Raw genomic sequence first — 12,132 nt, 5'->3', positions numbered from 1 at the left:
TTTTAATTACCCCGATTATATCACCTCTCAACCTTCTAAACTCATGGAGATACAAGGGCCGCTTATGCAACCTGTCCCCATAATTTAATCCTGCAAGCCCTGATATCCACATTGTATACTTCTAAGGCCAATATATCTTTCCTGAGGTTTGGTGCCCAAAGCTAAATGCAGAACTCCAGATGGGGTCTGACCATGACTATGTACAATTGAAGCATCACTTCCTCACCTTTGAATTGCAACTCCCTTGAGATAAAGGCCAACATTCCACTAGCCTTTTTGATTACTTTTTGTACTTTGCATTAGCTTTTACTGATTTGTGTACATGAACACCTAAATCCCTTTGCTCCTCCACATCTCCTAGTCTCTCACCATTAAGAAAATATTTTGATTTGTCTGTCTCAGATCTAAAGTGAATGATCTCACACTTCACCACATTGAACTCTATCTGCTATAGTTTTGCCCACTTACTTAGGCTGTCTATGTATCTTTGTAACTTACTGCTTCCATCCGCACAGCTTGCTTAACTACACAAGTGGAGGTTTTGCCTTTTAGGACAAGAGCACTTTTCTTCAAGAATGGCTAAAGCAGCAGCAGCCTCTGGGCTATCAGCAGCTGGAACTGATTCCAGATTCTTGGACACATCTCTGTAAGAAGTGAAGGCCAGAAGAGCAAAATTGTTGGACACTGATGACTGGAAGCCTTGAGACATTCACTGGGCATATAACAGATTTATCCAGACACCTAAAATGGGACTTAAATTCCAAGTGGGTGAAATTGCCCTCCGCCCCAAACTGGGCGGATAATTAGAATAAAAGGAATATTCCCCGCCCGAATCCATGGGGCAGGGAATAGAGGGAAATTGTCCTCTTTTGCTTGTATAATTCATAGCGGCGGTGTTTGGGAGCAGAGGTGCTTTTGGAGCGGGGCTGAAGGTGGGCGTTGTCATAAGCGCCACGCTGAGCATGTCAGCGCAAAGCTTATGATGTCAGCACTACATGGATGTGCTGCGTTGCGCTGATGTGTCACAACATCCCTCCCCTTCACTTAAAGGTGCCCACTGGGACACAAGGGAGTGCTGTGGCCGGGCCAGCAGCCTGGCACATAAGAGGGTGTGCCAGGCTGTCTATTGGCGGTCTGGCCGAACCCGTGGCTGCCATTGTTGGGATGACTCCAGAGTCGGCCGACAATTAAAATAAAATGGCTGCCGCGATGGTGCACCCTCTCCTTTAAGGGCCGATGTGCCACCCAGCCACAGGCAGGATGGGTGGCACGAAAAGCTGTCGGAGGCACCAACCAGCAGTGCCTCCGCTCCCGCGGGGCAATTTCCCTCACGGGGTGGAAAGAGGTCGCTGCCGGGTAGTAAGGGCATTTCCACCGTCTCCGGTTCGGGGGCAATTTCTGATGGGTCAGCCCATCTGCCTGCTCCTGATCAGAAAGGCCTGACTGCCATTACTGCCTCTTAGAGGTAATGGGCCTTAAAGAGGGAGGCAATTTTGGCCCCTTATAGTCTGCTCAATGCCATTGCAGTAGCTTGGGCCTCCTTACTGCCTTGATCACCAATCAATCATTTAGATACATGGCTCTGACTCATGGGAGCTGACATGGTGGACTGTCACATGATGAAAGCATCATGGCAGTGAAAATAACAGTCTTGATGCGGTAATGAGTACCTTCTTAACTAATGTGGTAAAGGTCACCAGTTGCTGCCTGGAAGAATCCAAAGGCAATGAAATTCAAGGTCTTGACTTTCGTTTTACTCATTCATGGAATGTGGGCATCACTGGCAAGGCCATCATTTATTGCCTATCCCCAATTGCCCTTGATAAGGTGGTGTTGAGCCGCCTTCTTGAACCGCTGCAGCTGTTGTGATGAAGGAACTCCCACAGTGCTGTTAGGGAGGGAGTTCAAGGATTTTGACCCAGCGGCGATATATTTCCAAGTCAGGTTGGTGTGTAACTTGGTGGGAAAATTGGCAGTGATGGCATTCCCATGTGCTGCTGCCCTTGTCTTTCTAGATGGTAGAGGTCACGGGTTTGGGAGGTGCTGCCGAAGAAGCCTTGGTGAGTTGTTGCAGTGCGTCTTATAGATGGTACACACAGCAGCCACGGTGTGCCGGTGGTGGAGGGAGTGAGTGTTTAAGATGGTGGATGAGGTGCCAATCAAGCAGGCTGCTTTGCCCTGGATAGTATCGAGCTTCTTGAGTATTGTTGGAACTGCACTCATCCAGGCAAGTATAGAGTATTTCATCACACTCCTGACAGGTGTGAGACACTCGCCGCAGAATATCCAGCCTCTGACCTGCTCTTGGTAGAGACAAGGCCATTCTCCTGGTGGAAATATGCTGCCGCTTAAGTCAGAATTGACTTATTTCTCCAATAACCTCTAGAGGAAGCATGGCTTTTTGAGGCACTGACAGTCAGAAAAATCGAAGTAATTACCCACTTCGTCTGTGGATTCAGGTGAGCACATAGAGATAAAACATCTTCTGTGAAGCCTGACTCTAAAAGCTTCTAATCTAGCCTCTTGCATATCATCATCCTCTTACTCATTCTCACTGCATAAGAATAGCGGCATTCCAATTAGGACATTCATAACCCCCATGCAAAGCAGTATGCTGTTCAGAACAGTGAAAATTGTAGAAAATGTCCTAACTGAGCCTGCAAAGTACTAAAGAGATCAATATGAAGTTACAGTAACAGCAACCTTCAGAAGCAGCACTAAGAATAGCCTCCTCAATGTGATTGCTGCCTCAGCGATACCACCCTGCAGCTCCTACTGCCTCTTATATAGTGGCTGTAATTATTTGGGATGGATTTAGGGCAAAGGTTGGGAAGGGTTGGCTACGCACCCTTGACCCCATTCATGAGGCAGGTCAGGTTCCCTGTGGGCCTTAAGGAATTTATTCGGAGGATAATTCAGGTGCATATTTTTTGCAGTGGTTTTGAGTTGGGAGCTGCTAAGAACTCATTCTACTCTACCTACTGCCACAAAATCGGTGGTAATTCAGAAGAATATTCAGATCAATTTATATGAATGGCAGCTTCTAAAAATGACCTCTTACATCATCAGATTGAATTTCTACTTAACAGCAGCAGCTGGCTTTATGGTCTTTCTAACTGAGACTGTCCAATTATATGCAGTGTTATGTCTGTAATACACTTATGAATTACTCCACGAGGCAATGTGTTGTACTCAAACTGTAGTGACCTTGGTCCTTTATTCGTAACTCCAGAGTGAGGCACAAGCATGGTGGGCAGCCTTTTATACTGGGCCCTGCACACCTATGCAGGTGACCCTCAAGTCTCCCACGCAGTGCCCTCTGGTGGACAGCCTTTGCCACAGGGGCAGGAAATCCCGGTCTCCATCAGTTGCACCCTCTAGTGGTGCCAGCATAGTATATACACAGTGTAACCCTTATTGATAGTACATCAGGTAACAAGTCTCCATCTTATGCAACTATACAGTGACTACACAGAGAGTATATCTATAGTCTGCATATATAACATCACTCTCCCTCAAGTCCTTTGTGCCAATTACCTTTGCACTATGTGCTTTGGCTTAGCTCTCCCGAGACTTAAGTGCCAATAGCCCTTGCACCTTGGCTGTGCTTTGGCTTGGCTCTCTCCCTGTTAACCCCCGTCCTTTTGCCACAACGTTGGTAGTGGTTACCAGTTTGGATGGTTTGATGATGCTGTGGAGTTTCCAGTGGGTTCTGGGTGTGATCCATGTGTGTATCCATGGCTACATACATCCATTTCCCCCCTGCTCTCAGCGAGATCATGCAGCAGGCTCATTACATTAACATACAGGATCAGACACAGTGCAAGTATTAAAGAAAGGAAGTTACAGTTTGTAGCGTGACACCTTGGTTTAGTGATTTACATTCTTTATGTTTTGCGGTCGTGCGCCAGGATGGGGTAGATTGCATTCATAGTTCCGTCATGGTAAGTACTGAAGTAGCAGTACAGTTATGCGAGGACGCAGGTTCCAGAGCAACCGGACGGGGTCCTAGTCGTCTGATAGCGGTGCTGCGCCCTCTGCTAGCGGGGTGGGCTTGGTTCGCTCACCTAGCCAGGACTCAAGGCCTTTGTCGTTGCCTAATGGTGGGCAGAGCCACAGATGTGTGTGGCCTCCCTGTCCTCCTTTGAGGGCTGCAGAATCTTCTGCCTGCTGTCTAACGGTGTTGGGAACCTGGCTGTTCCAGGTCCCGTTTGGGGAACTCGTTGGCTCTGACCTTTCGCTCCCGGACATGGCCGAGGTAGCGACTGGGTCTCAGGGCTGTGCCGTCTCCACCTGGGTGGTAGGGCAATGGCGGCTGACTGTGCGTATTGGCGCCGTTTACGTTTCCAGGTCTGTGGCGAATAGTGCCATCGGGTGCCTGCAACATGGGATAGACCTGAGGCAGGGTATCAGGATCAGAGCCTTCACCCTCCAGAGGTCGTTGGCCTATAATTTGTGGGGACACCTGGGGCAGGGCATCAGGATCAGTGTCTTTATCCTCCCAAATTTGCTTGCTTGCTACTTTTGGGGACACTCTATTCCCGACATCTTGCAACAACATTTTGTTCACATTCTTAGTCGGTTCGTTACATTGATTGTCATGCATACAATGTCTCTTTAAGTTTAGTTGGCTGCAGATCTCCTTTAAGAGAACCCTGCTGGCTTTACCCCAATCAAATCCTTTGTTGGACACCACATGTTGGTCCCTCAGCATAGCACCTCGTAATATGGCCGTGGCCATCTTTTTTTTTTAGCCACGCTGCTCCTCGCTTCAGCAGAGATGCCATCTTGCCTCAGTTCTCGAGGTTGACTGCCTTGATCCTTCTCTCCTGCGATTCTGCCACAAAAGCTGGAAGAGTGCCTGTGAATTCGATCTTCCTCCCCAGGAGTCCTTCCACTGGAGCCGGGAGGATACTTTTAGGTCGTTCCAGTCGGATCATTGCCACGCAGTCGTGATGGACGGTCTGTGCCTCAGGTGCTGCGCTGGTTTGTTCTCTGGTGCCTGGCCCAAGCGAAGGTGAGGTTTTGCTCTGCCTCTGAGCACGGGGGACATTGGTTGCTGGAGTGAAGAGGTCTTCCCATTTCCACTGGATCTTCCCCATCCACCTTCTTCCAAGTAGCATTGGACCATCACCTGCAACATTCCACAGAGGTAACTTGTGCACCACGCCATTATGGATTACACTTACATCTGCACTACCAAGGACTGGAATTAGCTCCTTGGTGTAGGTGCGCAGCTTTTCCTGTACTGGAACCAGCTCGGGTCGTTTTTCGTTCCATAGCCTCTCAAAGGCATCCTGGTTCATCACTGACTGGCTCACTCCCGTGTCCACTTCCATGAAGACTGGAACGCCATTTATCCCAACTTCCATCTTCACTGGAGGACAATCGGTGGTGCAGGTATACACTCCATACACTTCTTGGGGCTGAGCTGCCTCTCTGGCCAAATCATCATACCCCCCCCGCTGGATTCAAAGTCATCTATCGACTCCTCTGCTAGACGGTGAGTCGTATTTCTTTTACACCTCTGCTGGAGGTGGCCCTTCATGTTATAGGCTTTGCATACGTACTCAGCAAACCGACACTGGTGAGCCCTATGGTTTCCTCTGCAATGCCAGCATGGTGCTACTCGATTAGCACTCCTAGGCGGACTCTGAGTTCTGGAACCCTGAGGTCTGTGCTCCCTGCCCTGGGCAGAGCCACGTTCTACAGTCTTGCCTGTGAAAGGCACCATTCTGTGTATAGTACTTGCCGGGTTGGAGTCCACAGGATGAATAATTTGCTTGGTGCTGCAGGTCGAGGTCATGAACGCCTGACTGATGCTGATGGCCTTCTGCAGGTTGACTGTGGTATAATAGCTTGTGAAGGAGGCCCTCGTGGTCAATTCCCATAACGAAGATATCTCGCAATGCTTCGTTGAGGTGCGTACCAAAATCACACGGTGCCGCAAGTCTCCTGAGGTCAGCGGCATATTTTGCAATCTCCTGGCCCTCAGGTCTGCGGTGAGTGTAGAATCTGTGCCTGGCCGTGAGGATGCTCTCTTTTGGTTTTAGTTGGTCGCAAATTAGTTCAGTGAGCTCATCGTATGTTTTATCCTTTGCTTCGTGGGTGCCAGCAAGTCCCTGATGAGGCGGTAGACCTCGGGCCCACAACTGGTCAGCAGTATAGTCTTGCGCTTCTCCGCCAATGTGTCCATCTCCCCTGCCAGGTCGTTTGCCACAAAATATTGCTCAAGCCTTTCTGTGAAGGCATCCCAATCATCACCCTTTACAAAGTCTTTTAGTATGCCAAAGGTAGCCATAATCACGTGAAAGTCCATATTCTCGTCACCAGTTGTTATGTCTGTAATGCACTTATGAATGACTCCACGAGGTAATGTGTTGTACTCAAACTGTAGTGACCTTGGTCCTTTATTCGTAACTCCAGAGTGAGGCACAAGCATGGTGAACAGCCTTTTATACTGGGCCCTGTACACCTATGCAGGTGACCCTCAGATCTTCCACCGCAGTGCCCTCTGGTGGACAGCCTCTGCCACAGGGGCAGGAAAGCCCGGTCTCCATCAGTTGCACCCTCTAGTGGTGCCAGCATAGTATAGACACAGTGTAAACCTTATTGATAGTATATCAGGTAACAAGTCTCCATCTTATGCAACTATACAGTGGCTACACAGAGAGTATAGCTATAGTCTGCATATATAACATGCAGTACACAGTTTTGATTTATTTTAGTCCAATAATTTTACTTGAAAGATATGGTAATCCTTTGGGTGTATGTTCAGCATAAATGACTACTCCAAATGTATAGGGCTAAAAATTCGAGTGTGCTGAAAAGCTGCCGGTGCTACCGCTGGACGCAGTTAACGGCCGTCAGAATTAATCGTGCAGACAGCACCGGTAATTTGGATCCAGTATTTAAGTAGCAGCACTAAACTTACTCTGTAAGGTTGGTTCTCTGGCACTACTCACAGAAGAAGGCCCAATGTTGCATGGCCATGGCGTTCCTGGAGCAAGAACAGCCTTTTCTTAAAGCAAGGCTCTCATTTTAGAAAGCAATCGGTCCCTGAAAGGGGAATTACCTTCTAAAATGAAAAAATAAATAAAAACATTTAAAAATAGGCAGGTTTTATCTCTTGGAACTCAACTGTCTTCCAAAAAAAAAACATAAGAACATAAGAAATAGGAGCAGGAGTAGGCCATTTGACCCCTCGAGCCTGCACCGCCATCATGGCTGATCTGACCTTGGCCTCAACTCCACTTCTCTGCCTGCGCCCCATAAGCCTTGACTTCCTTATCGTTCAAAAATCTGTCTAGCCCCACCTTAAATATATTCAATGACCCAGCCTCCACAGCTCTCTGGGGTAGAGAATTCCAAAGATTCACAACTCTCTGAGAGAATAAATTCCTCCTCATTTTCATTTTAAATGGGCGACCTCTTATTCTGGAACTATGCCTCTTAGTTCTACAATCCCCCCACAAGGGGAAACATCTTCTCTGGATCTACCCTGTCAAACCCTCTCAGAACCTTATATTCAGAATTTCTCTTAAAGCTGAATTGCCTTCCATACCTAACAAAATGGTAAAAGTGCTTCAGCACTAACACAAGTAGCTCAGCAAGCCAGGGAAGGGGCACCAGGGGTCTCGCACGCATCACTCCAGCTTTATGCAGGGGGTCAACATTGCAAGAGATGTCCTCTACCCACAGGGGCCAGAAGTCCCTTCAGAAAGCAGGAAGTGGAACCAGATCACTGAGGCCGTCGCTGTCAGCAGTGTCACCTCCACCGCCTGGCTCCAGTGCTCAAAGAAGCTTCATGACCTCAGGCCAGTGGTCAAGGTCTGTGAATGCATCTTCAAAAGCTGTCACCTACCAACTGCACCACCAGCCTCACACACTTCTCAATGCATGGCTCCTTCCAATCACTCACCTACCAACAACTAGTACCACACAAGAGGCACAACTCCCATTCCAGGCTTCACCTCACCCCCTTGGAGGAGATGGTGCTGGCCATGCTTGGCAGGGACATGGCTGAGCCCTTGGCCAGCAGCAGGGCTGAAAGACTACAAGATACTTGTATCCTCGTATGATATATTCCTTCTCACATGCACATCTTTCTTTCCAGCCTTCCCTTCACCAGAACTCCACCCTTGTGCCTTCCTTATTTCACACACACAAGAACTGCCTGGGGATTGGGGCGGGGGATCTGGTGGGAGAGGGAGATGGAGAAGAAGGATGAGGATAAGGAGAAGGAGGAGGACAAAGACAAGGAGGAGTTGGAGGATCACTCGATAACCGATTCTGGGGCCTGGACCTTCATCACTGGCCCGGAAGTCCTGCCCCTGACGTGGAATTGGGCCGTGCGCCCCTCAAAGGAGGTGCAGCAATGAAAGGGGAGGGCCGCTGCGCATTCCGCAAGCCTTTCAGTGGCCAGCCACTGGGCCACCAGGGATGTGATTGACCGGGCCAGTGGCCGGGCACCCAAAATGGTGTGCCAGGCTGCATGATGACGGCCCGGTCGATTGCAAGAGTTGACCGACAAAATAAAATGGCGGCCCGGGCGCAAAGGGCCTCCCCTTTCAGGAGCACCCTGGTGGGTGATGTCCACCAGCTTCGCGACCTGCGAAGCTGGCGTTGACATCCGCCCACGGGACGCAAACGGGTCAGTGCGGGTGTTGAGGGATTGGCGCGCATCGCCAGTTGTGTGCCGGCCCGGGGCACTAATCGCGGGGGGTGGCGCTACCGGCACAAAGCCCCCAAACCTCTGGGGCAATTTTCTTGGAGCCCCCCTCTCCAGATGAAAATGCAATTGTGCGCCATTAGCGCCCCCCCCCCCCCCACCCCCAGAGATGCTAATGGGGCTATAAAAAGAGCAATTTCGGCCCCAAAAACTCCAGTCCAATGGCTTAAATGTGAACTTATCTGAAAGATGTGTGGGTTCCTTTCAGTAGCGCCAACAGCGTCTCTGTAAGTCTGCTGTTTGCTCGCTTTTCTGAGCGAGCTTAGGACCCAGCGTTAAACTCAGCACAAAGATCCAAGTTCGCAGAGCGCGGCGTCAAGTTGATGTTGCATGCTGAATGAGGTCATGCTCTGTAGATTTGCATGTCTTGGGCCAGTATCTTAACGGCAGCCACCACTTAAAAAAATTTGGCGGTAACAGATTGTGGTATGTAGCCGACTTTTTAGCCCCTTCTATTTCTCAAATGATAAAAAACACAACTCCAAAATATGACTTTGACATAGATAATCATTTCCTCTCCTATAGGTAGCTGCCATTTTTGGAATTCATTTACACCTGCTACTGATCCAAATATGCAGTTTACAGGAATGGCCCATGTATATTCTACAAGTAACCCCAGTTATTTACATGGAAATTATTACTTCAGACCAGTTTAATTAATCATTTGAAGGTACCTGAGCTGTAAAAAAAAAAGTTAGTTTCAGTTATGTACTGCAATCTACCAAGCTGGAACTAATTTTTCTCAGCTGAAGCAGCTCCATAATCAACATGTCAACCAGTCCAAAGGACTGACTTGCACTTATATGCATGGAGCTAATTGAGCATGTTAGAGACTTTGGTGACTGTACCACTCCAAAATTATAGTGTTCCACAAGAGGGACTTGCTCACCAAATTGAACATATTCTTTTCCCAGTTGAAGCTAGCTATAAATTTTGAATTAAATTACACATGTGGCGAGTTATTTTGTGTAGAACTCCCTTTAGGTTTTCCATCTCCACTAATATGTTTGACAGCTGTCAGAGGGAAGAGACTTTCATCAATAATTCTATTAGTTTCTTAAGTTGGTACAAGATATCATGCTTTTTCAAATCATCGGCAATAAGAAAATGCATCTGTTGAGAAGCCACGGATTATAAAATCATTGTTCAGCTCCATTGTTCACAACTTTCATTAACTTAAATTTGAAGAAAATAGTTTCTTTGTACAGTAAGGAACAAGGGAATGATGTCACACATTTGAAATGTGAAGGGCTTCCACAACTGACAGGATATGAATGGCTAGCGTTACCAAATCAATAAGGAAATGTTCAAAAAAATAAGGTTAGAAATGTTTTAAAAAGCCATACTTTAACTCCTTTGTGATCCTGAGATCGAGGTATTACAGACTCTGCGATTCACCTGTGATGGTATTCAGATCAGAGCACAAACGAGAGGAATCTACATCCAAATAGGTTCAACTCAATACAAAATCTGAGGATTAATTTTAAAAATCTGCACTCCAAGCATGGAGATTCGCTCTTTAAAATTGCACATCAGTGATTCATGTATGCACACACAAAATTCATAAAACTACTCCTATAACTTTCGTTTTGGTTAAATTTAGTTTCAAAATGTATACTGCAGATATTTACTGTCCCTGTGGAAATTTTGGCACAGAAATTCGCTCGAGCCCGAAAACGGGCGCGTAGGGGTTGTGGTCTCAAGGACTAAGTGAATTTGGTGCTGGCAGCTCATTATCATGAGCCAGTGTGCAACCAGGGATATCTATGCAATTCATTGATTGTGCGTCTGTTTGGGTGGAGGGCAAGGAGGTGAAAAATTAGGCTTCAGAGATGCCACTTAAAGACAGCTAGCACCTCTTAAAGGGGAGATGCACTGTGGCTACATACAGCAGGGAATATTTGTAAGGAGAAAATTGAGTGAAAGACCATCAGAGCGGCTTCTGATGTTGCATTGCAGGTCCTGGTCCATGGGTAGACAGCAGGAAGGTGATTTGATTCCCTCGGGGGTGGGGGGAGGGGGGTGAGAAAGCCCTTCAGGCAATACCTCTGCCACTAGTAGGAAGAGGTTGCAGATGATGTTAATCCCAGGAGCTTAGTTCCCAGCAGAAAAAAGTTAAATGACCTCATAGTTTGCCAATGTAAGAATCCTAACTCTGAGCTCTTACTCTCTGCTCACACCTCCGCCCTCTTTGGCCTCACTACTAACAATACTTCCCCCCACCTCCCTTCCTTTCACTATCCTACAATCAGTACTCTTCATTCTAGCTCCTTTGCCTCCTACCCACACACACACTTGCTACTCTCATCACTATTGCAACCCAAACTTCCTCGCACCTCATGGGTTAGAAATTCATCTACTTACCGTCACTCTGTAGTGCCATGAAATGGCGATAAAATGGCGGTCGTCGCTCTTTCACCAGCTGCTGGCGGCCGCCATATTCCTCTCCCGTTTTGCGCTGCCGGTAACTGTCGGTGCCCTGCGAATAAAATTGGTGGCTTGGTGACGTTAATCGACATGCAATGCCGATTTAACGTCACCAATGCGAACTCCAACGTCACCAATGCGAAAATTGTATTTTCTGCATTTGGAGTTGGTGTTAACATTTGTAGTGAAGTGAAGGCAAGCCATTAATCCTGGACTGAAGGAAGGCAATTGGATGATGGTAGTAAGGACAGCGGTGATAAGGATTCCGGGACTGTTGGTGTATTGGAGATGAAAAGCATGAACTATTCTCTCTTAGAGCTCTCCCACCATATTGGACCGTTAAGCACCCATTTTATGCCTGTAAAACGGGCATACTACGATCGTATTTCTAGGCCATTAACTTTCATAAAATAGTGCGAAAACTATTTTTCTCCCTGCTCTAGGTTCTCTCTATATCATGCATCACATCTTTGAGTTAGGCGAGCAATTTGCTTACAAACTCAAGCAAGCCTGCTCTTGGTCTGGCTATGATTTAGGTTGTTCGAATGTCTTGTAATGACTGGTGTACTGATTCTCTTCCCTTCCTGCAGGCTTGGGGCAGGTATCCTTGCCACCTGCAAATTAAGATTGGAGTTGGACAGATTGGGACAGGAAAAGAGTGGGAAAGTGCCCTGCTCTATTTTAAATGTTCCGTCACCTGGTTTCGGGCAAATGAAATTAAGGCTTTTATCATAACTGACTTTCAAGATGATCGAGGCTCCCACCGCGGGCAGATGGGAGCCTCATGAATACTATGCAAATTGGAGTCACTTTATGCAATTCTGACTCCATCATAAATTTAACAAAAAAAATGGAAACCCCACACATTGTCCAGCCATTAGGGAAAACCTGGTGGGATTGTCTGTGGGGTGTATAGGCTGCCGGATTTAAAGTGACATAGAAACATAGAAAATAGGTGCAGGAGTAGGCCATTC

General features: G+C 47.5%; 1 protein-coding gene across 2 annotated transcripts in view; it reads right to left on the bottom strand.

The window, feature by feature from the left end:
• The window catches only part of ush2a (Usher syndrome 2A (autosomal recessive, mild)), a 1,282,968-nt gene that overhangs the window by 389,695 nt on the left and 881,141 nt on the right, over positions 1-12,132 (bottom strand). Inside the window, exon 37 of one of the 2 annotated variants that reach the window (XM_070889458.1) lies at positions 11,096-11,210. The exons of the other annotated variant lie outside the window; for it this stretch is intronic. Coding sequence (XP_070745559.1) covers positions 11,096-11,210 — 115 coding nt within the window. The remainder of the gene's footprint in view (positions 1-11,095; positions 11,211-12,132) is intronic. 2 annotated transcript variants of the gene reach the window in all.

The sequence above is a fragment of the Pristiophorus japonicus genome, chromosome 9 (assembly GCF_044704955.1).
Source record: "Pristiophorus japonicus isolate sPriJap1 chromosome 9, sPriJap1.hap1, whole genome shotgun sequence".
NCBI classification, from domain to species: domain Eukaryota; kingdom Metazoa; phylum Chordata; class Chondrichthyes; family Pristiophoridae; genus Pristiophorus; species Pristiophorus japonicus.
This window is presented reverse-complemented; position numbering and strand designations above follow the sequence as displayed.